Raw genomic sequence first — 25,885 nt, 5'->3', positions numbered from 1 at the left:
CTGGGTGTTCAGGAGCTTGATCACTGTAGAGGGAGTTTGCTGAGAAATCACTTGATAAAGACATTTTCTCAGACTGATTTTTTCAGAGAGATGAGGACAAAGTAAAACCCCCTATATAACCACTTTTTGTGGCTGGTGATCTGCCCTGGAGACGATTTTAGGAATTTTCGACAGATCTTAAAGATATTCAGTATTTGATTTCACTACCATTTCTTAACTAAGAAATCAAGCAAATGAAACAAAATAAATGAAAAGTGAAGCCCCAGCTCTTCCTGCAAACTGTCCGGACCTGTAAAATGTATGACACCCTCTTTCTCTGCAGCCCTTGTGTAAGCATTAGCGCAGTGTGCAAGGTCTTTCCAGGGCAGAAAGACTGAGCTGGCCCGTTTCTTCACTAGCATTATTCCCAATGACTAAGGCTGCAGGAGAACTCACTGAACTTAGCCAGATATTTCTTTCATGCCATATCTGAGCTAGGAAGAGTGATGAAGCTTTATGGATCCTGAGAAGTACTGGAAGAGCTATATTAAAAAGAAATAGAGAAAAAAAGAACAAGTACCATGTAAAGATAATATAAAAGAAAATTTTTAGTGTTATTATTGAGGAAGACACCTGTCCCTCTCCATCCACTCTCTTGGTGACTCTGTACCCGCTCCATGGGGAGGCTTGGCCACATGCTGCCACTCAGGAGGCTGTGTCACTTTGCAGGCAGTCCAGGATGCCACGTGCCACAAAGTGCTTGGAGATGAAGCTGCTACAGCCATAGGGCTTCCTGACAGCAGAATGGAGTGTGGCCATGGGGAATCCAAGTCACTTTGCTAGGCTCTGGAATCAGGGTTCACCTCCCCGTGACAGATCAGTCCCTCTAGCTGCTTTAAATTATCCTTTATCGAAACATATGCATGTTCCCACAATCAGTCGGGGTAAAAGGAGACTTCTCATCCTCAGAGCTGCTCTGACTTGTTCTGACTGGTAATAACCACTAAGAAGTTGTTATCTGTGGCACAGATTCCTTCAGGAAAACAGCACTCCCAAGATGGTACTTCACCTTCTCCAGATCCACCAAATACGGGAATCTCCAAGGGCCAACTTGATGGTCTCTCTGTGTAAAGGACCCAGAGATTCGACTCTCAGTTTTCCAGGAATATTTTATAGAAATGTTTTATTGCTGTTTCTAACAGAATGGCAGGTCGATTAATACAAAAAAAAAAAAAAAAAAAAAAANAAAAAAAAAAAAAAAAAAAAAAAGATAAGATCCTTGAATATTCATTTGCTTTGTAATGCTTGTATTTAATTTTAAAAAAATAGCTGCTAATTATGCTTGTACTATGAAACTTGCATAGTGCAATTGTAGATGCAGATAGATTGTGTCGGAGAGGTATCCTGTCCTGGTAACTCAATGACAGATAGCAAAGAAAGAGGGGAAAAAGCAAAAGTGTATCAGAAAATCCCATACAGTATGTGCTATGCTTGTTTTCAAATCATATATACATTTTAAAAGGTCAAAAGGGATTTCACAAGCATCCATTTGCACTATTTAAACAGAAAGGTACCTGTAAGTAATTGTCCTTCTGTTTCTCTGGAAAAGCAGGTAGTTCTTTGATCCAGCAAGAGTGTTATAAACCTGATGTTTATTTACATTAATAACTCTGAAACAGTCATATTTCTCCTATATGGTGGCCATATTTTTGCATAGCTGCTAATGTTTAAACATTTATTCTATTTCTTATATGTTATTTAATTAGATAAAACGTATCCTCGGTTTAATAACATTTTACAGTATTAAAAGGACATGGTTATTTGCACCATTTATTTATGGCACTCTGATTCAGCCTTCCCATGCTCATCTGTCAGGAAACCCTCCTGCGGCTGAAAGGGGGATCATGTCAAGGGCTCTAGCTGGGGATCACAAGGCCACTACATCCTGCTGGAAGCAGGTACCAAGGACAAGGGTTTGGCTGCTTTGGGGCAGTCAAAACACTGTTGCCCTGGTGGGAAGGAGATTCCTGCTAGGTAAAAGGGAGGGAGGGAGGGAGGGAGGGAGGGAGGAAGGAAGGAAGGAAGGGCCATCAAACTTCATTAGATTTGGATTATTTTTCTCCGCCTCTGTTCATCAGCACCATGCTGAAAGCCAAGCACAACCAGACTTCCACTTTTGACCCCATCGACAGTCAGGCAGTACAAAACTCATCCTAACTCCTCTTTCCAGCCCACCACTTGGTATCCAGGTTATTATCAGGAGATAACTGACCTCTGGAAATGGGCTAGTGAAGGTGGTTATTTGTACTTGCAGCCTGTATCCTCTAAAGGACCCATCCTTGCTCAGGAGAGCTGGGAACATGGAGCAGGTCTCCGTATGCAGCAGTGAATCCACACCAGGTTAAACCCTCAGGCCACAAACCCTCAGGCTTACAAGAGCATAAATACACTCATAAATACGATGCAAACTCACATACAGCTTGTGTCCTCAGAAATAGACCTTCATTAATATGTTACTGAATGCTGACAAATATGTAACTAATAGAGAATAAGATGATATGTAACTAATAGAGAACTGTGTAGTATGTTATGCTCACAGAAATTGTCATGAAACCAGTTAATGGAATCACATCCAGCTGCTACTATGTCAGTGTCAACAGTCTGGTCATTACAGCGCTTGCAGTCAAGTCCTGTCAGGCTGAATTTTTACAAGTGCTAAGATCCTGCCAAAATAATTCTGCCTGAGGATTAGCTTTTTCTGAAGTGTGGAGCGATTTGCAGTTTTCCTTACACCTTAACTGTCTGACCTGAACCACAGAAGCTGCAGCTTTTGTAAAATTGGTCGCTGACTATTTTTCAGGTGCTGAGGTCCAAAGCTTCAGCCTTCCTGTTCCTCATATGTCATTTTATCTACGACACATATTTGATGGGCATGCATAGGTACAAAATTGCCTAATGAACAACCTTCAGTTTCCTTTTTTTTTAAAAAAAAATCCAGATATGTAACAAAACAAGTTTTTTGGGGGCCACTGCCAGCTTTTAGGCGTAATATCTACACATAGATACAGCCATGTCTATGTTTTGATAACTCTGCACTTGGTCACGCCTGGGGAGTTTCCTTAACCTCCAACAGAGAATTTCCCCTAGTGCAAAACCCAGCCTTGAGTCTGACTCACTACCTGTGTCCTGGTCTAGCTCAGTTTCCGTGTACCATAAGCACTTTATTTCCTTTAGTGTAACCTTCAAACTCAGCCTTCTCACCCCTAGTGCTGCATACTCAGCCATATGTGTAGACGCTACTCTGCCATTTAAGAGGAGCTTGGCTACCTGGCTTGCTTGTACCTGACATACACATGGCAGCTGCTTGCTCCTCCGTTAACACGTACCCACCAGACTGCCCTAGCAATCCCCCACTCCTGCCTTGCACAGCTCAGCCCTCCTCCCTTGGCAGCCCATTTGCATCAGGCGAACAGCTCCTCAGGCACACGGATAGTAATGTGTGGAATTAGAGAGGCTTTCATCAGCTGTATCAAGTAACAGCCTAATTTTAATGATGCTGAAAAATGTTAATTGCCTCCCAAGGTGGTACTCATCCCCTGCTGGTATTACTAGCTTGTTTACCACATCCTCTCCTGTTGTGCTGCCCACTGGAAAGGCTTCCCCAATCTTTCTGATAGTGTTGGTAGGATGGCATGTGAGACCTGGGACCATCTCTCCCCAAGGGGAAGAAAAGTTTCAAAGAAGGCGTAAGGCCTGGGTGGTGAAACAAATGATGAGTCAAAGACACCTTCAGTTCACCACCAGCTAAGGCTCCATTTCCTCAGGGTACCATTTGATGAGGCCACGGTACCTCTGAGGCAGCTCTTCTGCCCAGGGGAAAAGCAAGAGCATCTGCCTGCCCTGAGGTGTGAGGCCCTGCGTTGATGCCGGTGAGACCATGGCCAAAAAGCGGTGCAGAGCAGAGTTCTTGGAGCTTGCCCAAAGCTGCAGGCGATTATTGACTTGAAGGCCCATATTTATACGGTAATATTGTCACCTTGCAGTACTGGGGTGAATAAGGGAAAGTTTGTAGGTAATACGTAATATGTAATATGTAATATGTATGGTCAGACTCCACGATCTTGAAGGTCTTTTCCAACCACAATGATTCCATGATTCTATGATAACAGAGACTTGATCTGCTAAGAACCATTCTAGGGTCAAATAGCTCCTTATTGCTGCTACCACGAAGCAGCCCAAATGAGCACTTCTGTGTAAGTCACTGGCAAAGCAAAGCTCGCATTCAGGCCCACAAGAAAACAGCTAATGATGCTGGAAATGCAACTGCAGCCCAAGCAGGTTGGTGCCCGCTTCACTCCCAGAGCAACAAGGCTGCTGTTTCTTGGCTTTTAAGCGCCATCTGTTGAACATACGAAGCTCCACGCAAGTGTCCACTGACACTGCTGGGGTCACCAAACCCCTCGGCTCTGAAAATCCTAAAAATCAAACAAATAAAACCCTTAGCTTAATAGTATTTTACATCTTTATAGTCTCTGATATCAAAGAGATGAGGGCCAAGAGAAACAAAAGTCAGAGTTTCCAGGATTTCTTCATCATTAAAATGAAGTAGGCATCACTATCCACAGAAGCACTAACTCCAGCGTAGTAGTTCAAAAACTCATCTTTTGTGACCTGGGGATGAGAAAAACAGATTTTAGAAGTTGCTATGGCTCTATATGGTAGCCCAAAGCAGAGTGTTGATGTAACACATGCACAGTTCTTGAAAGTAATTCTTCCAATTCTTTCAGAGACGTCTCATTTTTATGACACATTGTCAGCTACTCTGGCATTAGGATCCAGCCAGCTCTCATATTGCATCTGATCCAATGACACTGAAGTCATGGAATGAGCTTCTTGCATTTGAGATTGAGCAGTTGCTACATCCTGAAAAAATGAATATAACAAAAGTTATTCAATTATGGATGAATATTAACAGCACAGCTTAGATGCCAAAAGAAAATTAAATTAGTCCATCAGCACCATCACCAGAAGAATATTAAAAAAAACCAAAGGTTAGTCAAGCAATAAAGAGAAACAAAAAAAGAAATTCATTTTGGAAATCTCAGGATAAAAAACAATGTGGGTTTCTTTGCATTCTTTTTTTCATATTTTCCCTCCTCAGTGGGTTTCAGAATGGACTTCTAGAGAAATAGGATGAGCCATGGTCATAGAGAAAGTCATGAGAAGCTGGCAGTTGCAGAAGGCAGCAGGTCTCCCTCACCACTGTGTCTGCCATGGAAAGCTGAGCTCGCTGCTGCTGCTGCTGCTCCAAGGCAGAGGAGCGATACGGGAGGCAGAAGAAAGCAGAAATCACTAAGCACACTCCTTCTGCCAGCTGGTGATAGCAGACACAGCAAGCCCAGCACGCTCAGCTCCAAGACAACAAAGTTCTGCTCTGCTTACTCTGTTGCAAAGATTCAAGTCATTACTATGCAACAGCTATTACGTAAAAGCAATTTGGTTTTCATTTACCAATAAGCACACTTGTATCCGGCTGCAAAACCTCATCTACATGCACCTGCCCATGCTAACGTATCTCTGTGCCAGGACTCCAAAATTGATCAGCCAAGTGAATATACCTTGTGGTCTAATTGCAAGAAATTTATGCTGCAGGATGAACCAAACAACATTTTTGATCATATAAAGTCAAATGTTTCTCTTTGGGCACAAAAATACAAAGCCAAAAAAAACCCCACAGTGCAACACAACATGCAAAGCTACAATACAGTGAAATGTTGCTGAGGTGCTCGGGTACTGCAAGTGGTCACTGCAGAAGCCCAAGGCAAGTGTGGGGCACCCCACATGCACCTCGAGCTTCCTGCCCCTCTGCCTCCCACATCCCATGCCTGCTCAGCCGGGAGCGCTCACAGAGACGGGTTCTCATGGCTCAGATAGGAAGGCCTCTTTGGGGAAGGAGGAGGCTGAGGCGGTGTAAGGAAGGTTTTTCCTTCTCTGGGTGACCACAGGTGACAGCCAGTGCTTTGGGTCTGCTGCTGTGCTGCCTGTCCAAATGTCCCTGTGCAGGGCAGCCTGGAGCTCATGACAGGGCAGCAAGCCAAACATTTGCTTCTCATGTGTCCTATGTTTTGCGCCATCCTGTTTAACTTCTGTTGCAGAAACAACAGTGCTAGAAGATCTTACAATCTTGATGCTGGTGCCAGATATGGTGGCATGCATTGGCACCTATCTCCCTGTATCTGCCGTGCGCACGGTGCAACCACGAGCTCGGCAGGACGCCCTGTGCTGCTTCAACTATCTACAGCATCTGCTGGATCTGTACCCAGCACACAGCAACCTGCAGCTCAGTGCAGACTCTTGAACTTCATTTTCAGTTCTCTGGGTCCACAGTGCAGCACCCCTGGCAGGGCAGGATAGCACTAATGGGTGGCTGTGACCATCTGCCTTGATGAGCCTCGATGCCTGGCACTCCAGCTTCCCTTTATGTCCTGCAAAGTGCTTCCTCTGAAGCTCCTGCATGTGTGCCCACTGCAGGATTATGTCTGCACATGCCTCAGTAAAGATGTTACTTTACATGTTACTTTAAAGATGCTACCTACTTAGCAGTCAATACAATGCATGTGTTTCTTCCAAGATTTTGCTCACATATTAATCAAACAGCATGCTTGGCAGCGCAGACTGCAATTTGTATGCTACTACATTTGTTTACAAGTACAAAGCTTGGCATGTTCATCTTTCCCACATCGTTCCTTTTACCTATGAGCAATACACCTTTTTGTAGTTATTTTCTCCAGAACGCTCGGGAGCAATTCTACCCCCACAGAAGTGAAAGGAAACTTTGCCACTGACTTCAAAGGAACCTGAAGCAGCCCTTGGAAATGTGCTGTGACCATTTTCAAAATTACATAATTACAAAAAATGGCCTGCTGAATGCTCTTAGAAATGTGTCCAGTGAGTCATGAGATCTACATTTAGTGAGACCCCAAGTGCCAGGACTTGCTCTGAGAGGTGAGCAGCGCTCCACATGCAGTTTGCAGCGTGAGCGGAGCGTGGAGCCCTTGCTCGAGGACGAGGCAGCCTCTGAACTCTCCTCATCTTTCAGGTTCCACTGCAAAACTCTGTTAGTGAAGTTCGGTGCAGAATAAAGAAGGAAATACCACCCTGAAGCACCGAGCTGTCATCAAGCCAGCTCGACATCATCGAGCCATCGGAAGAGGCTTGATCCAAGGTGCACAGAGGTGAGAGAGACAATGCTGCTGTCGATCTAAAAATGTAGTGTTGGGTCTGGTACCGCCATTTGTCAAGAGTGCAGAAGGATCCAAAAGATCCTTCTGAAAAGGTGTATTGTATTTAGGATTGCATAAAATTGGAAAGAGTTAGTACAGAGCAGACAAACTGGTTAGGAATTAGGTATTCAGATTCTGTTTTGCACAGTGCATAGCACAATAGATCACTGTGGAGTCTGAAACATTCAACTAATGTATGTCTTTGGGAAATCTTTTCTCTATTTTGTGATTCCCACAGCCCGATTACATTGCTTTCTTCGTATCTGGAACATACTAAATAGAAAACACAACAGCCTGCCGGGGAGCCAGTGAACAAATGAGAAAGAAATAGGTCCTATATAAGGTGCCAGTATGTGTAAAACCTCTCATACGAGATTTGCTTTTCATATAGGGCACACAGATACTTCAGCAGCCTCACAGTGGGTAAAGACACCTCTTACGACTGATGACAAACATTGATCTTATACAGTTCTTGCTAAGAAATTGCAGGTACCTGTTGCTTGTACTGAGAGGTCATGTTTGGACAAAATAGAAAGCAGAATTTGTAGAGGATCAGGAGATTAAGCTTTTACAGCTTGTTCATAAGTCAGTATAAACATAAAAAGCAGCAGTAATGACTTTTGAAACAGCTGTGTACGTAGAGCAGTCTCCACATTGGTAAATCCAGGACCAGTGAGAAGGAAAGGCTGTAGCACAGGTATGCCCTGTTGAAGATAAAATGTTAGCCTGTTGCCCTGTCAGAAAGACAGGGCAAGAAAGACAGAAATCAAAGAAAAAGACAAGACATAATCAAGTCTGCAAAGATTTGGACCAAGGTACACACACAAAAAAAGCTGGCGCAGCTGTAAGAAGCAAAGAAAAAGAAGTTTTCATCGAGTCCTTAACATTTATGTTGGTCCCTTCTCCATTTGTTTCCTCCTCCAGTTTCCCAGCACTGGGAATTCGCATGCTCTCAGCATGGAGCTGAACCCTTAGGCAGTTGCTCCATCCCACATGTGAGGCAGAAGATGATGAGCAAAACAGAGGTGCTGGGAGGAGATGGGTGTGCGACCCTCCATGCACTGCAGGGGCTGGTGGTCCTGGGACAGCCCTTCTCCCATTTATAACAGTCTGGCCAAACCAAAAGCCTTCCAGAATATTTCCTTCCCTTACATGCCCTGTGAAGCACTGGTGTAACCAACATTAGAAGAGGGGATACAGTCAAGAACCTACTGCAGATGTCTGAGAAGAAATGAAAAGCTTCTCTGAAAGAAGAAAAGAGCGGTCAGGGGTGCAGAAAGCAAAGGCAAAGGGCTGTTGGGTGGCAGGGTGCCACGTATGCAGCTGGTGCTCGGGGGGTGAGCCCAGCAAGGCACAGACTCTAACTGGGATTTCTGCAGCTTGGCTTTAATCTGCACCATGACTGGAAGCTGTGGTAAAGGAAAAGGAGCGTGGTGTTGTGCATGCACTTAATCACGTGGACCTACAAAAAGTGGAAATAAAGTCTTATTCCTTTAATCATACAATTAGAGTTTCCAAGCGTTTTTCATCATGACGATAAAATAGACATCGGTGTCTATGGAAGCGCTGACTCCTGCGTAGTAGTTCATGAATTCTTCTGTTGTGACCTGAGGCAGAAGGATTTAAAATAGGAAAATGAACCTTTATTTTCTTCATGTTGTAATAAAAACTACACATTTAGAAAAACTCTAAATTAAACCTTAACATCTGCTATTTCACATTATTACTAGAAAATTAACAAAGCAGGAAGAATGAAGGCAGTGAAAATCCACCAAAGTTCATTTCTTCTCTACTAGGCACAGAGCTCTTGTCCTGCAGGTATGCTTAGACAGGAATTGAAGATGTACAATTGAACTTATCTTGGCAGGAAACAAAGTTAAAATCAGTGATGCTGAAGAAGATAAATACCGTTATGTAGTTTTTAAAGGGGTACTCTCATCTTAGCATCGTCATTAATTAAAATGATTTCTGGTGCAACCCAAATACAGCTAGAATATTCATATACATTCACCAGAAAGACAATATCACTGCTTCACCTAAATCTCATTTAAAGAAACAAAAAGTCTTTCAACTCCCAAAGAGTTCTGAATATTTTTGATACACATTTTGGACTTGAAGTAAATGCAGTTAGACTAAATATGATTTTTTTAAATTAGATTTAACATGTACTACAAATATTATCCTTAATTTTTGAATCATACAGACCATTCTTTGGATAAGACAGCTCATTAAAATTATTTTCTCCCATAGTGTTTTGCATTGTGCATTTGACTTCAAAGTGTGTGACAGTCAGGAGAACATTTTGGCCTATCCTACCATTACAAAGCAGGTAGGAGCATCCCTGACCCTGGCTGTTTCAGAGGAACCCTCCAAGATTACTGGGAAGATGACCTTTCTACATCTCTAACATCTTCATAGAAATGTATGGAGGTGTTTCAAATGCAAGAGGCATTTGAAAAAACATTTTAGGTTTTCTCACTTCACCAGCTATCTTCTTCTAGACTTTGGTAGGAAAGATTTAAAACTGTTTGTCAGCAAAATCCAGACCAAGTAAGTTTTCAGTGCTGAATCCAGAGAATGTAGCTCCACTTCAAGTAGAAGTCACATCTATACACTATATCCCAAGAAACATGAAAGCTAATTCCTCCTCTACAAACTGACAACTTGCCTGCTGGAGCAAACCAGGTAGAAGGTTAGTGTGTAGCAGCCAAGAATTAGGCTGCAAAAAGCCTAATCCTTAGGTGCAACCTAAGAAAGTCTACTTCAAAAGGGACAGGGAAGTGTTAAAGACATTGTACAAAGTTCTGAGAAAACCTTATCTATCTGGCTCATTATTATCAACAGCTTGGATGGAGGATGTGGAAATATGAGGCAGACCTGGGCTTGCTCTGTGTTGGTTGGACACATGCTAGTTTGGCTCAAAGTGCTTTGCACACTGAGGAGAAAGAAAGTAGTCTGAATGGTTTGGAGCTTGAGAAGGTTGTGAAGTGGATGCTCAAGTCCCTCACATAGGTGACCAAGCTCTGTATCTGAAGGGGAAAACCTTGGCTGAGTGGCAGGCAAGGCCTCCCCACACTGCCCCAGGCCAGCAGCTCCTCGGGGCACAAACCTCTTGGTCACCTCAAGCCCATCTGAGCCCCTTGCACCTGCCCCAGCTGGAGCTCACAGTTTTCTCTTTTTCTTTTTCTGCTCTAGCCCTAATCTCTCTTCCATTCTCTTTGGATAAACTCGTCTCTATTGTGAGATCATTTGCAAGTCAGTTATCTAAGCAATTACATATTCTACAGAGGAGTTAAACATAAGGTATTCCAGAAAATCTGCTTGTGAACTAGCTCCTGGCTTTTATTTTCCTGAGTGAGAAATCTTCCAATTTACAGGGATTTTGAAGAATAACAGTTGTGGTGGGTTAGTTTGAAGATATGCTTACAGTTCAAGCTTCACCAACAGTCCTAATCACTGATTATTCACCTGCCTTACTGTTTCCCATAAATGGGACACAAATGTCCTGCAGATGCATGTTTGGTACTGGCACCACTCTTACATTCAATAATCTTAGCTGTGAGTCAAATGCTTTTGTGGTTTCACATTACATATTTCACTTACCTTCCCATCCTTGTCATAGGGTGAATCAAAGTTATCTAGAAAGGCCCTAAACACTTGATCTTCTGTCCAGTCTCCATTCTGGTATTTAGGATGATGCTTGGCATTATAAACCCCCCGTAAGTCTTCAATTGTTATGATACCATCTCCAGTTTTATCTAGCTTCCTAAATGCCTGCATGATTATCTCTTTCCTGGCATTCGACATGGGAGGCTGTAAAGAAATATTAACAGATTTATTGCATTTCTGCCAAGTACTCGCCCACTTCCAAATTCTCCAGTTGTTAACAGTAACTCTAGCTCACACACTAGGACAGCAAACTATTGATCATTTAAATTGCCCATGAGATAGAAAGCACAATATATTATCAAAACTCAGAGCAATAGAGCTTATCCCGTGTCAATCAACAGGCTAATAAATAGACAAAAAGAGAAAAAAAAGAAGTTTCCTGGAATACTTTTGTCTACTCTCAATTATAAATATTTTAACATCAGTAAACACTAAGTATTTTCTCTTTCTTAGCTTTTTAGATCCAGCAGAGTCCAAAGAGTCCCCAGTCATGCTGTGTTTCATCAGAGGAAACCCCTAACGTGTTATAAAGAAATATGTTATAAGAGGATGGGGGAAGTGAGATTAATGGACGGAAGCACATAGCTATCTAAAGTGTAATATAGGTGGAATTTAGGTACCTAAAACAAGATAGCAATTTGTCATTATATATATATATACCCTTTCTAGGAGCCATAGATTATTTCAGTAAGTAACAGAGACATTTTTAGGTTCTGAGCTTTCTTATCCACAAAAAGTTAACTTTGGCAATTTTTCCTTTAAGTATATGCATTAGCATATGGAAATGGAATAATTTAACTTCTCAGGAGTTACAGATTTCAAATACAACTGTAGATTATGCTGATTACTCATATGTTAACCAGCACTGTATTTAGCTAGCACTGATCATGTTCAGCTAATGATGAAATGAGCCTTTCTTCCCACTTAATGCAATAATACCATAAATTCCCAGACTTACTCTTAGTGTAACAAGAAACTCATCAAAGTCAATGGTCCCACTACCATCTTTATCAAATACCCGGAAAATCTGTTGTGCTTCTTCCTTGTCTATCATCATAGCATAATCGTTCAATCCTTTCACAAATTCTTTGAAATCAAGAGTCCTGCTGTTGTCATCATCCATAATCCGAAATACTCTGTTGGCAAATGTGTAATTTTAAGTTAATATAATAGAAAACTTAGAGAATACTTCAGCACTTCATCACAAAGCCGGTGCATAGGGCCACCTGACTGAGATAACATTTCCCTCTTCTACAGTCTTCTGCAGAAGAGGGAAAAACAAAGCAAAACAACACAACCTTTGACAGCAGACATGACTTGCTTAGATTGGGTGCCTGAATTTTACAGAGCTGAAGTTAAATGAGATGGAATCTACTCTAGCTGAAGCAGTCCCCCTAAGCATTATATATTAAGCTACCTAAAAGCTGGCCATAAGATTTGTTTACCCCTACCATCACCCCTGGAAAAGGGATCTTGCTTTTCTCCCATTATATGCCTTTGTTACAACTCTGGCACTGCTGATCACTGCAGTGCTCATGCTGCTACTATTAGAATGGTGAATTTGACTTCTTGGACTCACCTGCCAAGCCCCTTAATGCCTGCGGATCCCCTTGCTAAACACTGCAGACGAAGCCTTTCGACGGGGTCCGTGGTTTTGGAGAGGTTTCTTTTGGCCTGGATTGCCATCTCACGGTCGTGCCTTGCTGTGCCCGGCATCTGGAAGACCAAAGCTCCCGAATAGCATGGGTTCACATAGACAACACACAGCTCTGAAAACTCGTACTACAGGATATAGCATCATAACTCCTTAACTGACAAGGGCATCACTTTCTACTGAGAAATGCTTGATGCCCCTGTCTTGCAAACATTTAGGTACTCCCTTATTTTCTCAGAGCTTGGGCTTGAGCTCTGATTTATCTGTGCTTCTCGTTCTGATGCTCTGCATCAGTTGTAACTGAAGTATTAGCTTAGACCCTGCTTGGAGCTATAGGAATGGCTTGGATCTGAGTATTTGCTTGCTTTCCTAATGCAAACCCTTGACAGGGACTATTGAGCTCTGCTTTGGACTTGGTAGGATTAAAGAGTTGTAGACAAGAGCTCAGGAAAGGCTTGCACATCTTGCACATCTGGAAGTCTAAGGAAATTTCCAGAAAGAGAGAAATGAAGCTGGCAGCCCTTGCAAAAGGTCCTCAGGACAGAGGGGGCAGCTCCCACCCAAGCCTTCCATGGAGTAAGAGGTCTGGATGCACCCGTAGCTGCGAGGAGAGGCCTCGCAGAGGTGATCGAGTCTGACAGATGAATAATCAGGGCATTCGGTGCCAGCAGCTCTCACATGAGGATGTGTTTTGACCCTCTTCTGTTTCCTTTTGGTTATATCCTTTTCTCAGAAGGGGAAACTGTCAGAGGAACTGAACTTTTTTTCTTTCCACCGAGTGAAAATAATTGCTTTGATCTACACTACGTGGGTCATCAAACCTCAGAGGATTGCTCAGAAAATCCACCCCTAACCTTAACCCAAGAAATAAAGTGTGGCCATGACTTTGCTTTGCCTTCTGAGGAAGACCACGCTGGAGGGCAGGTCAGCACGGAGAGCCAAGGTACCTCCCATATCCCCCTCAGCCCCACTGCGCCTCTCTGCCACTCGTGCCCTAGACCACGTCCCACCTGAGGGCTCCGGGAGGCTCCTCCTCGCAGGGCTGGTGCCACTTGCTAAGAAAAGCAGCAGGATGCTGCTGTTTCAGGGACACGTCCTGACCTCGGCACACGCGAGCTTTTACGCAGCAGCAGGTCACGGAGTGCGGGCGCTTCTCTGTAGTTCCCCAAACCGACTTCAGATGGTTTGAGGGGAGGATCTGAAAGCCCTGTGGGCAGTGATGACAAATATAAACCACATTCCCATCCTTCTCTGGGAGGTAAAAAAAATAAATAAATAAATCATTTCAGCTCTTGCTTCACCCAAAGTGAGCAAATTTCTCAAGGGAACTCATTAATGAATGACCAGAAGACCTCAGAGCTATGTGAGATCAGCAGTCAAAAGTGTTTCCGCAAACAATGACCTGCCCTTAAGCGGAAATTTTAACTTGGCAAGTATAGTGAGGTTATAAAAACAATGTGTGAACTTTGATTATATTATATAACTACATGATATAGCATTTTGTAGACCTAACGCCTATACATATCTGTGTATATTGTGCATACAACGTGCGAAATAAATGTAGTGTGCTCAGCATTATATGTAGCACGTATTTATGCTCCTTAAATACTTATATATGATGCATGATGAATATGATGTATATATGATGATAGGCATGATATGAGAAAAATAATGACATAATTTGTACCTGTTGAGAGAGAAAAATATCTACAGAAACACATGTCATGGCAAGATTTTAGTCTCCCCTTGCCTCCAGTCTGTGGGAGCTTTTACAGTACACTGCAATTAACTTCATATAATTATTACAGTAAGATTTGAGAACTGCTGCGAGGGAGGCATTGTCTAATCTGAGATGCATTATAGTCTCCTGAACATAAAAAAAAAAAAAAAAAGAAAGAAAAAAAAGGAAAAAAAAACACTAAAATGTGTCAAACATCAATTATCTCTGTACTAAATTTACTTCTATATAATATTTCTGGCTGAGAACTACTGCAACAAAGTCAATTTCCAGATGATAAATGATTCTTTTCTTCTTCCTGAACTTTCCCAAATTTTCCAGTGTACTTTTGCCAATGGGACAGAGCGCTCCAATAATCTCCCTACAGCTACAGACAGAGATATCACAACTTTTCTCTAATGCATCATAGTTAAAAACACTAATACTATTTCTTCTGTTCTTCTTGAATATCTGTCTTATTAGATATTCAGTACCAAAATCACCCGTACCATGCTGCAACACAAAACGTAGTGAAAAAAACGAAGTCCATTCGTATAGATATTTCACTTAAAAGAGATGTAACACTAAGGTGTCTTAAACATGCTGTGGAACAATATATTTTTGAGAATCCTATACATTCATGAACACAGAAAATCAAAAGATTTTCTCAGGGCTGTTGGCACCTTCAGTCCCTTCAAGCCTGGGGAATGGAAGCAGGAGGCACAGGGCGAGACTGCCGCCCTGCTCCGCACCGCAGGGTCACACACAGCCCGGACACGGAGCCTCCCACACGCATCCAGGCCCCGCATTCCCGGAGAGCAGCCCCATGTGCCTGGTGCCGATCCACACGATCCTCCGGGTCATGCGAGCACAGCTCGGCCTCGCAGACCCCACGCCGCATCCACAGGGAAGACCCCGAGTCAATGAAGAGCCTGGGCAGCCTGGACCAACCCCACATATCCATAACTTTCCTTCTCCTTGGGCACCCCTAACCCACTGCAAGCACCCAAGCTGTCCGAGTGCCTCCCACGTCCCAAGCTGTCCGGGTGCCTCCCACGGCCTGCGCCCGGCCTCGCCGCGCGGCCTCCCGCCGGAGCCATGGCGACCGGCTGTGCTCCGCGAGCAGCCCGCCAGCCTCCCCGCCAAAGCGCCCGGCTGAGACCCGCAGCCATCGAGGCGGGGAGGGAACCTCTACCTGCGCGTCCCGCAGCCGCCCGGCCCGGCGGAGCCTGCCAGGGACAGGGTGCTCCCCAGCACCTCCGGCTCCTCCAGGCCCGCCTGGGCAGCGCGGGGGGGGGGGGGCGCTCGCTGCCGAGCCTCCTTGTCCGTCTCGTTTGACTCGTTTCGGTGCCCGACTGCCTTACCCCTCCTTTCCCTAGGCTGGAGTTTACCCGCGCGTCACCAAGGTGACCCCGGTGGTGGCAGGACCCAGCCTACAGCGACTGCGCTGCTCCCCGGGGGCGGGTAGTCCTGGGATTCCCTTTATCCACCTCTTTTTTCCCTCCTCCTTTCCCCCATACTGGCTGGATGAGACCTTGCTCCTGTAAGCTGGGTCTGGTTCTACTTGGGGGACCTGCGGGTTTGATGAGCGAGTAGATACTTGCGCTCCCTCTCCCCAAGGAGGCCAGGCCAGGCTTCAGTAGCTTGTTTTCCAAGCTACACACTTGGAAAAACTTCTGTGTCCTCTTCTCAACTCAAAATGCAATCAGGGAAAATAAGTAAAAGTCCAGCCGTGACCTTACACAAGACCCTTGCTTGCTGCGCGTGTGGCCTTTTGCTGCTGGTCAGCTTACCTTCTGCAGGACTGCTGGTGGAGGAAACCAGCAGAAACGCTGAGACTGGGTTCATTTGCAGGGAAAAGGCAGAAAATTGAAAAGGTTAAAATTTGTGCGATGCAGAAAAATCTACTTCAGCAAAAGGTCACAAGTGTTGTTAACTGGAGAGGGAACCAGCTTATTGCTGGATGCTGGGGATGAAAGTCAGCACGCGCCAGGCTCCCTGGCTCTCTCCTGCAGGAACAAGCTGAGCGTACTGGGGCTCCTGGCAGTGACAACTTGCTAAATCCGTCCTGCGGGAAATGGGGAAAGGGCCCACCCTGCACATGGATAGAGCAAGGTGAAAATGAGTAAGTGCATCATTTCCTGATGAGAACAGCACAAGATTGCAGGCACTCACTAGAGCAGAACCATTTGCGTCCCAGCAGCCTGCCGCTTATCTCCCATCGACAGGTACTTCCTGGCCCCGAACTGCGCAGACGCTGCGTTTCCCCATCGGGCAACCGATCGCACGCGAGGCCGCTGAGGAACAGAGCTCCGCTGGTCGTGCATGGATGGAAGAAACACTGGCTTGGAGACAACTGGACCCCCAGCCYCCATATGTTGGTGCTTCATGAATGGATCTGCAGAGGCCACCTGAGAATATGGAAGGGGTTGGGGACATGAGCAGGGCTGTGGGTGCAGGAGGAGCCACCCCTGCTGTTGCCCATGTGCACTGCACATGCAAAACAGAGATGCTGGGCCTGGAGCAAGCACATGGTGTGAACAGCGAGCGATTTGGCCTGTGAAATTCAGCACCCTGCCCCAATAAAGCATTTGTTTAGGTGCAGAGTTTGCATTCGTTTTTAGAGGACTGCCCCCACATTGCAAGAGCAAGGGGATGCTTTAGAAAGCAAAAGAAAGCAAAATTTAGCATCTGGATCCTCCTGACTTCCACCCTTTGGCTGCTCGCTGCCGGGGAGCCCATGTGCACACACCTGCATGCTGGCGCTCAGTCCCCCCTCCACGCAGCCTTCATCACGTCTGGGCTCGTTAATGATTTATGAACCTGAGCAATTATTAATGCACTTTCAGTGTCTCCAACTGCTCCAGGCTGTGATTACATTTATCTGATTATATGCGCTCTCTTACTGCACATGAAGCTGTAAGCAGACCAAAGTAAATTCAGCAGCTTATCAAAAAACACACAGAGATTTCATCAAAATCCTGGAATTTTTCTGCCTCATTTCCTGACTAGCTGTGAATACTCAGTTGTTGATTTGTTTGATTTTTGTTAGTGTCCAGCTGAGCGCACTCGGATCAAAAGTGAGTGCACTAGTAGAAGAATTGTGAGATGTATAACATATACATACTATATATATAATTTATAAGCTTGTGATCGCTCCCTGCAGCTCTGATCTGCTGTCATGTGTGCATGCTATTCATCTTAGTCTCCAGAAAAGGTGGTGACATTTAGACTCTGTCCAGGGAATGGTCCCTAGCCCATGCTTATTCCTGTGTCATACCCAGACGCTGGTAAAGAGGGTATTAGTCAGCCCCAGGGCATCTGTTATTTGGCATGTTCTGAGCTGATTAAGTGATTGAGATGATTCCAGAACAGGGGTGGTTATTTTAAAGTAAGGCTTTTCTGCAAATCTGATACAAATCTATTTTAGTAGGAGACTGAGAAATAAAAACAAACAATATTTCAACTAAGAACTGCAGCAGCAAGCATTTATCAAAGATCAAATTATTCAGTGCCTCAACACACTGGCAGTCTAATTTTTCATAATTTTGTCCAAAGTGAACAAACTGAACKTTTTCATTTTGATTCCTTGATGTTTTTTAAAAATACTGGCAAGCTTTTCTCAACAACAGTTAGACAATGTAATGAAGGCCTAGTGCAACTGAGAAGCTTCTGTGTTTAACCCCCTCCCTGTGTTTAACCACACTGTTTTTGTCCTCAGGAGAAGATAACTATTACACGAAACTAGTGTTTAGTAGGATCAAATATGTTTTGATGCTGAAAACAGCAAAAGATGTGCTTGGTGCTTGCAGGAGGAGGAGGGAAGGAGGGACGGGCAGGCCATCTTCAGYGTGCTGAGATTGGTGCTTCCCTGCTGAGAACGATCCGTTCTCAGGTCCAAGTGGCCAAAATCACCAGCTGGGTGTTCAGGGTAGTTGCTCCTCAGAGTAGCCCCTCTAAAGACTAACGTAACCAAGGACTGGAGAGGAGGGCTGGGCGAGAAGAGCAGTTGTGAGCAGAGGCTCTTTCTTCTGGGACATGCTGGTGGCTGCAGGGAGAGGTTTTAGCTCCTAGTGAATGGAATGCTTCCCTTGTCAGCTAAGGAAATGCGGGACAGCAGCTACTACATGAGCCTGTGAGGAACAACTTCTAAAACAGCTGCAGACAGGACGTGTTCTTCGGTGCTGGTCTCTACTGGGGCAGTCTTGGCCTCTACTTCCTGAATCTCTTTGTAGCACGTGAATCAAAGAYGTTTCGCTGACACGGGGGCTTGAGGTAGTAGAGTGATTAACTAGTGCCCTGTTGTAAGAGGGCTGCCCTACTGCCAAAATCTTACAAGACAGAAACAACGGAAGCCCAACCATGTGTATTTAGTGCCATTTCAGACACCAGCTGTAGTCCAGGTGGCTGCCTGGAGCTCTGCAGGACCTACCTGTGCTCTCCTGGGGCAGCAGCCGCTACCCGATGCTGGCTCTGAGGCAGATGAGCCACCCCTGGCTGTCCCTCCCGTACCTCGCAGCATCGTAACGTCATTCAAAGCTAAAATACAGTCTGACTGGGTCAGCCCAAGGGTCTGCTAGGCCCAGTCTCTTAGTCCTGTGTGCCAGCGCGGGGAGTTTAAGCATGGGGCTTGTCTGAAGGGTTGTTCTCCCCCAAACGCACCCCAGCACCAGCCATTTCCTGGCCACCTGAGCTAGAATTYGCACCCGTGGAGCTGCTCTTCATGAGTTTCACTAAATCTGCCTAACTTGAGCACCTTCGTAAGCCTCTAAATTCTAGGTCCCCAGTGAAGCACCTGCCTAAGACAAGTGCCTGTGTTCCCTGCCTASGCAAGAGGCATGGAGGTGTCCTCGGCCCGCTCCATGCAGCAGGTCCAAGGGATTGGGGTGTCCACATCCCCCTGATCCCCAAGGCAGTGAGGCTGTCATGGTCACTCACAGTGCTCAGCAGAGACATGCGGGACCTGCCATCACATTCTGGAGCTCCGATCAGAGCCCACAGCTCTCCAGGGCATGCACATGGGACAAACATCATGCCATGTCCCCTCCTCGCTCCCTGCAGCCTGTACTGGGCTGCCTTTTCAGGCATCACCCAACAACATCCAGTGTGGGGCTGCTCTGTGCCTAGGAGGGGGAGCAGAGCACAGAGGCAGGACAGCAGCCTCTAGCTACTGCTCGTGAACTCGTGTGGCTTTGCAATTGTTGGCTGAGAAAACCTGCCAAACCTCACCCCCTTCTCTGGGGTTTGGCAGCAGAGCCATCTGAGGGTGTCTGACCTAAATAGACCAGTTCAGATGCAGCCTTTGAAGTTCTGAGCCCATTTCCATTCTYGCAAACATCACAACTCTCACTTTGAGGTTACTGGCCAGGGGCAAGTCTAGCACCAGGTTAAAAGAAGAGTCATATCATGGACTTTCCCCTTCGCAGGATATGCTTTTCATTGTAAATTAAGAAGAAGGGAAGAGAAGAGAAGAGAGGAGAGAGAAACATTTGAAATTTCTGGTGAAAACCTTTCAGGAGCACAGTTTCAGGTCAATCAGAATTTTCCATTCTGGTAAAGCCAAAGTGCTTTGGCCCTGGTGTGCTTCTGACTGAATGTATATTGCTGGCCAGCCATCCTTGCATGAGGAAACAGACAAGAAGATTCTCTTTCTCCTAATTTTTGATAAGCGAAACAAACAAACAAACAAAAAAAAAAAATAAAAAAAAAATAAAAGCACTTCTTGGTAGTAGCACTGAAAGCTTGGCTTAGTATAGGTTAATACTAAAGAAAAAAAGAGCTGTTACTTGCTTTGCTGTTCCTTTCATAGCTACTGAAGCCTAAAGTTTCCAAAATCTGTATTGTTCCTTTCATTGGCGAGTCCTTAGCTAGCTATTATTGATGCTTTTTCTTTACAGTAGTATTAAAAATTCATTATTCTTTATTTTTGGGTAACAATCAGATTTGGTTATTGTCAAACAACAACTGGAGTCTTTAGATTTTAATTATACTAACAATAAACACTTCACTTTCCTTATATATATATATATGTATATAAGTATGTTCTTCCTCTTTGCTCAAAAAACAGGATTTTGAGCATATTGGAAGGGAGAGGAAGATGAGCACGGAGACAAACCGTGCTCCTGGCTCAGCTCGGCTCCAGCCGCTGYCCCGGGCGCAGGGCGCTCTCCAGTGTCACCCGTGCCCTTTCCGAGGCGACACGTGTGCAGCCGAGCCCTGCGCCAACAGGAAGCCTCACCGCTCTGTTCTGGGCGATATCTCCACATCCCTGTGACCGCACGGCCTTGCGCTCTGCGCTCACCCTGGCAGGGAGAAGGCTTTTCTGCTCTTTCAGTATTTCCTCTCAAATGGGCTGGTGGGATTTTTTTTAGCTAGGAAGTTAAGCAATGATCTCTCTCTTCCTCCATATTCCTCCTTAATTTACCAGACTGGCTGGGGGTAGTGTTGTCTTTGTGTATATCACTCACTCCACCGCTAGCATATGGCGAGGAATGATGTTAATGGAGGTGACAGCCTGTGCTGGTTTGCTCAGCAGACTTGGCATCAGTTATTCCAACTTCCAGCAAAGATTCTCCTTCCAGATGTGAAAATATTTCACATCTGTGATGTGCTCTTGCCTTCTGCCCAGCAAGCTTTGCTCTCAATTTTACTAGAAAAAAAAATGCAGCGGAAAAAAAATACATTAGCGTTCCCTACATGCACACAAAGTTTTTGGAGACATATCCCAGGTCCTCTTGTCCAGCTGTAGGTGAGGTGGGAATGTCACAGGAGGAGACCACTATTCCCAGGCTATGATTCACGACCCCTTTTGTCCTGACACAGCAAGCAAAGTGCAGGAGGTACCTCAGGAGCTACCTCAGGAGCTTGTCCTGGAAGGAGCCAGGGGGACACTGTCTGGTGGCACAGGCTGCACAGGGGATTTGTCCCACAGGGACATGCAGAGAAGCAGACACACAGACTGCCGCAGAAATAGCAAGGGATTCCCAGTCCTCTTCAGCTCCACACACAGAGTTATGAAGAGTCACAGACCCTCCTTTGCCCCCAGATCTTCTCCACCAGTTAAGTCTTAATTTCACTCCCTAGCAAAGTGTGTGGCACTTAATGCAAGAGCTCAGCTTTATGCACTAGRCATGAGGGGTCAGCGACCCTACTGCTCCCTGAGGTTAAAGGCACCTGGTAAGCACTGGTTCCTCCCACACATGTGAGCAGTGCCAGTGTTGGCTGGAGCCCTGGCACAGCACACACCTGAGCCAGGCAGTGACCAGAACAGAGGAATTCAGAGCGTCACTCTGGCCTTCTACATGTGCCACCATGCAAYATTTGTAAAGTACTTATGCTTTATGAAGACTCATTCTTTTTAAAATCAAGTTGGCCAGATTGTCTTAAAAGGATTTACGTGGGTGATGTATAATTTGCTCGCTTGTTCCTATAGCTGAATACAGAAACTCCTGCATTTCTCTGATATACTGTTCCTGCATTTGAAGTCAGATAATGCTAACATGAATGCATTCACATTATCTACCCAGAAATTGCATAATCTGGCATGTTTGTTATCTCGAGGAGGAAGCTGCTATCTTCTGATGGATGAAACCTCACAAGTTTCTGTACAAACAGTCATGCAGTCCGGATGCCGCCAAAGATGGCTGTTTTGATGATGCCAAGCGAAAAAAAAAAGTAACAACAGAAAGCAAGCTAACATATCTCAAAATAAGTAAAAGAATAAACTAAAAGAATAATTACAAGAACAATGTGAATCCTATATTGTTAATTAGAGCACTAATTAACCTCTGCCRCGGGCTGCAGTGCCGTGTTGCAGCCGGGGCTGGCTGCCTGCTGCAGCTTCCTGGAGGGCAACAGGCTGCTGCCTGACACCCGCCCTGCGCCGGGCCCGTTCCTCCCTCTCGCTGAGCCCGGGGCAGCTCCCACCCTCCGCGCACACAACGCAGCCCGGTGAAGCCGTCACCCACGCGTCAGGAAAGAGAGACGAGGCTGGGACTTGAGCAATGTCCTGCTGCAAACCCAGGCTAACTCACACACCAGACAGGCACTCCTGGCTGCACCATCAGCCCAGTGCCAGGTTACCTGTAAAGAGCTTGACCCTCCTCTAGCTAGAGGAGGCAAAGGAGAACCAGGACTCTGGGAAGAATCAGAGCTCCAGCCTTATCCTGGAAGACCTGTGATTACATGGAATAAAGCAGTGCCTGTTTCTGAGACAAAGTGATGGGCTAAACTGGCACAAGACATAAGATTTGCCCCTCTAACAGTGGATCTTCAGTCAGCAGAGTTCTGTTTGTGGCAAATGCTGTAAAATGAGGCAAAGATCCAAACTGAAGAATGTGGAAACACCCGCAAGGGTAAAATACGACGTTTCTCCTATTTAAGTGGCACCCAGAGATGGCATCACCTTGGCCTCGAAGAGCTGCATTTCTGGTTGGGATATCCCTGGTCACCACCACCAGAGTTCTGCTCTGAGGGGGGGGTCAGTCCTCAGGCTCCTACCTTCAGCGTTTAATCAAAAAGTCAACAATTGCACTGAGAAAACTGCTACACGACATAAAACTTCTTTTGCAAAGGTTACAAAGGAGTTAAACTTCTTGATTTTCTCACTCTTCCCCAGAGAATCTTGCAATTCAAAAAAAATTCTAGAAAAGGACAATATATTGAGCTGGGAGATCCTGATATCTGACAGTACTTCTTTTTAGTTGTTTGTTTTGGGTTTTTTTTGTTCGTTTGTTTTGTTTCCATCTGCCAGGATGAGTAGCTTGAGTAGCTCCCTAGAACTTTTCAAGGGTGCCCATGGTTTCCCGAGGCAGGACTTTGCTTTACTCGAATGATGAGGCGGCTATTTCGGGCTCTGTGATGCTTATCTCGCAACCCCGGGCTCTTGAAAAGCAAYACGGGGTTTCCTGTTGTCTAGAGTGAAGCAATAAACAGCCCTGGAGAGCGAGCTGTGCTGCAGGATGGAAGAGGCAGCCGCTAAGTAGGCCAGGCCTACAACTGGCTGCCAAGGAGGCTGCTGAAACTAGATCTGTGCTCCCTCTGCTTAAGGATGCTCTCAGAGGGACTCAGCTTTCATTGCAGAGAGCTGCAGCGTTTGGGGTGTTTTATACAGATGCTTTATGCATTAGTCTAGCTCGTCTGCCTCCAACTGCTTCCTCCTTCCCAGCCCACGCCTGAAGTTCTCTCTGAGGCGATGCAGGATCCTTCAGATGCTTCATTTTGGTGCTCTGAACTCTCTCTCCCAACCCACCTACCACTCTCCTTGCTGGGAAGGGAGCTCAGCCTCTTCAATTCAGCCCTCGAGCTGTGTTTGCTTAGATGCTTAAGGGGCAAAAGCTGCCGCGTGGTTGCAGAGCACCCAGCCCAGGAGGGGCTTTTCGCAGTCGCACAGTGACATATTCTAGGCAGGCTGTCAGTGGGTCAGCATTTTCCTACAGAAATCTGTAGGTGAGGTGCAAACCTACCCAGGGTGCAAGCAGGGCTCCCGCCCAGCTCACTGGTGCTGCCCCCACGYGCAGCTCCGCGTCTCACCCGCTTCCTCAGCATCCGCTCTCCGTCCCCCATTCACAGTGCCTCATCCCTGTCCCCACTGCGGTGCGGGTCACTCCGTGGCCTGCCCTCGTGCACACGTTGAAGGGGTAACACGCTCTGCCACCCTCCTCTTGCGACTGCCTGGCTAGTTGTTTGTGAAACCTGTGCAACCTGGAGCTCCTCGTGCACCAACACCTCTAATGGAGTGGGGCCTCTTCCTCTCGATTCCTGGAAACCACCTTCTCCAAAAAGGAATCAAAGAGCAAACCAGGTGTTGGTTACAGGAGCACTACTGCTTAGGAAAGGAGCCAGGATCCAAGGGACAACACCAACACAGAACGCCCAATAAAGATGCTGAGCAGGGTCCTGCCTCTGCGAGGTTTACTCCGAGCAGGTGACCGTCCCTAACCTCTGAAAACCGTTTATGCCTTTGAACTGGACTGCACAACTATAAACCCTCACCTGCATTTCAAAGGTGCAGCAGATTCCCACGGAGAATATCCAGACACCATCTCTTCTCAGCTCTGAATTTATGCTGACTGAGCTAYGCCAACACACACCTTTAACCCAGATAAGCCATTTTTGTGGAAGGCAGATGAGAACCTTTTCTTAAAAGTGATTTTGTAACCCACCTTCATAAAACCACTCTAACACCTGCCCTCTGCTTCTGAAGGGATTCTTATGGTGGAGCTCAGCACCACCTCTCCCCAAGCGAAGCAAAATGGTCCTTCCAGTCCCAGTCTGGCCATGACCAACTTTGCCTTCTGGATAAATCTCTCTCAAAATAAATGAATGAATGAATGAATGAATGAAGACAGTGTCGTGTAACAAACCAATGCACGGTGAGTTGATGCAAAAGATACGATATGTTTATGAAAACGCAAGATTTCTATGGCAGCAGAGCCGAGCCTGGGATGCAGTAGCACCACCACACGGGCAGGACAAGGTTAATCCACAACCCTGGTAATGTGCAGCCCAACAGCCAAAGACTATCACAAAAAGACTTAAAAATTCACTGAGCAGACCAGTCACATTAGCAACCTCTGAGGATTACACAAAAGAAGTTATACTCTTAAAAAGGCACATCTGAAATAACAAATATTGGAAAGTTAAGGCTCAATACAGGGCACCTACCATCCCCTGAACTCCAAAGCTTAGTAACAATAACCACTTATCACAGCAAGCCTAGAAGAAGCGTGTGGTTTGTTAACTATGTTGAGAGCAATTGGCTTCAATATCCAAATCGTCTTTGATGGTGGAGGGGACTAAATAAATAAAACTTTGCTCAAAGACTGCTTTGCTACTCTTCTCTCAATAAAATAATGAGAGATTGTGATAATATCAGGTTATGACAACAGATGAGATGGCTGTTTGATCTAAAGAGCTTTCAGTTACTGGTCTTTATGAACAGCTACACGCATGATTCATTTACTAAGTTATTCCGGAACCAAACATATAAAAATGTCTACCACAAAATCTAGATAAAAGGCACATTTGGTGGAGCAAGAATGGGGAGAGCATGGAGGGCTGTTCTGGAAGTGGGGACCTTCTGGAGGGAAGGTCTTTAACCGACCCTAATGGGGCAGGTCATTCCTACTACACTGATGGCAAAGACTGGTCTTCTTGTGTGCACAACATTTTCTRCACCTTAAAATTTTGAGCAGCTACAGATCAAGTAGAGTATAGCAGAAAACAAGTCAAATACAGTAGTTGCACTAACTGTTAGAAATATTCTGATGTGCTAAAAGCGATGAACTATTACTCATTCTAGCATACRGCTTTTCTATCTCCTATACCCAGTTGACAGTTCTTTACCTTCTCTTAGAAGTAATTCTTCATCAGAAAGAGGGGAAAAAAAAAGGAAAAAAAAGAACTTCTCCTATAAAGCAGCTATAGACAGCTGACAAAACATTTTAATTTTAAATACACTTCCTCCTTTCATTCCTTCGGCTGTGAACCTTCTGTACTAGAAGGACTCCTGTCCCAGGCACAGCCCCATTGCTCGTGGAAGAGGGCAGAGATGCAGAGCAGCCCTTCCCAGCTCATCCCCCG

At 45.4% G+C, this 25,885-nt stretch overlaps 1 protein-coding gene across 3 annotated transcripts; it reads right to left on the bottom strand.

The window, feature by feature from the left end:
• Positions 1-4,608: 4,608 nt before the first annotated feature.
• CAPSL (calcyphosine like) lies at positions 4,609-13,742 on the bottom strand. 3 transcript variants are annotated; one of them, XM_026035839.1, is made up of 6 exons: positions 13,596-13,742; positions 12,511-12,647; positions 11,890-12,067; positions 10,866-11,075; positions 8,766-8,869; positions 4,609-4,650 (listed from the first exon to the last, which is right to left on the bottom strand). In XM_026035839.1, exons 2-5 carry the CDS (start codon positions 12,645-12,647, stop codon positions 8,768-8,770), a joined length of 627 nt encoding a protein of 208 aa, XP_025891624.1. In that variant the 5' UTR covers positions 13,596-13,742; the 3' UTR covers positions 4,609-4,650; positions 8,766-8,767. The 3 variants fall into 3 exon arrangements, with proteins under 3 accessions (XP_025891624.1, XP_025891633.1, XP_025891616.1); XM_026035848.1 differs by lacking the exon at positions 4,609-4,650 and adding an exon at positions 7,891-7,966; XM_026035831.1 differs by lacking the exon at positions 4,609-4,650 and having other exon boundaries at positions 8,735-8,869.
• Positions 13,743-25,885: the final 12,143 nt, after the last annotated feature.

The sequence above is a fragment of the Nothoprocta perdicaria genome, unplaced genomic scaffold (assembly GCF_003342845.1).
Source record: "Nothoprocta perdicaria isolate Ctin4 unplaced genomic scaffold, notPer1 scaffold_1, whole genome shotgun sequence".
NCBI lineage: Eukaryota > Metazoa > Chordata > Aves > Tinamiformes > Tinamidae > Nothoprocta > Nothoprocta perdicaria.
This window is presented reverse-complemented; position numbering and strand designations above follow the sequence as displayed.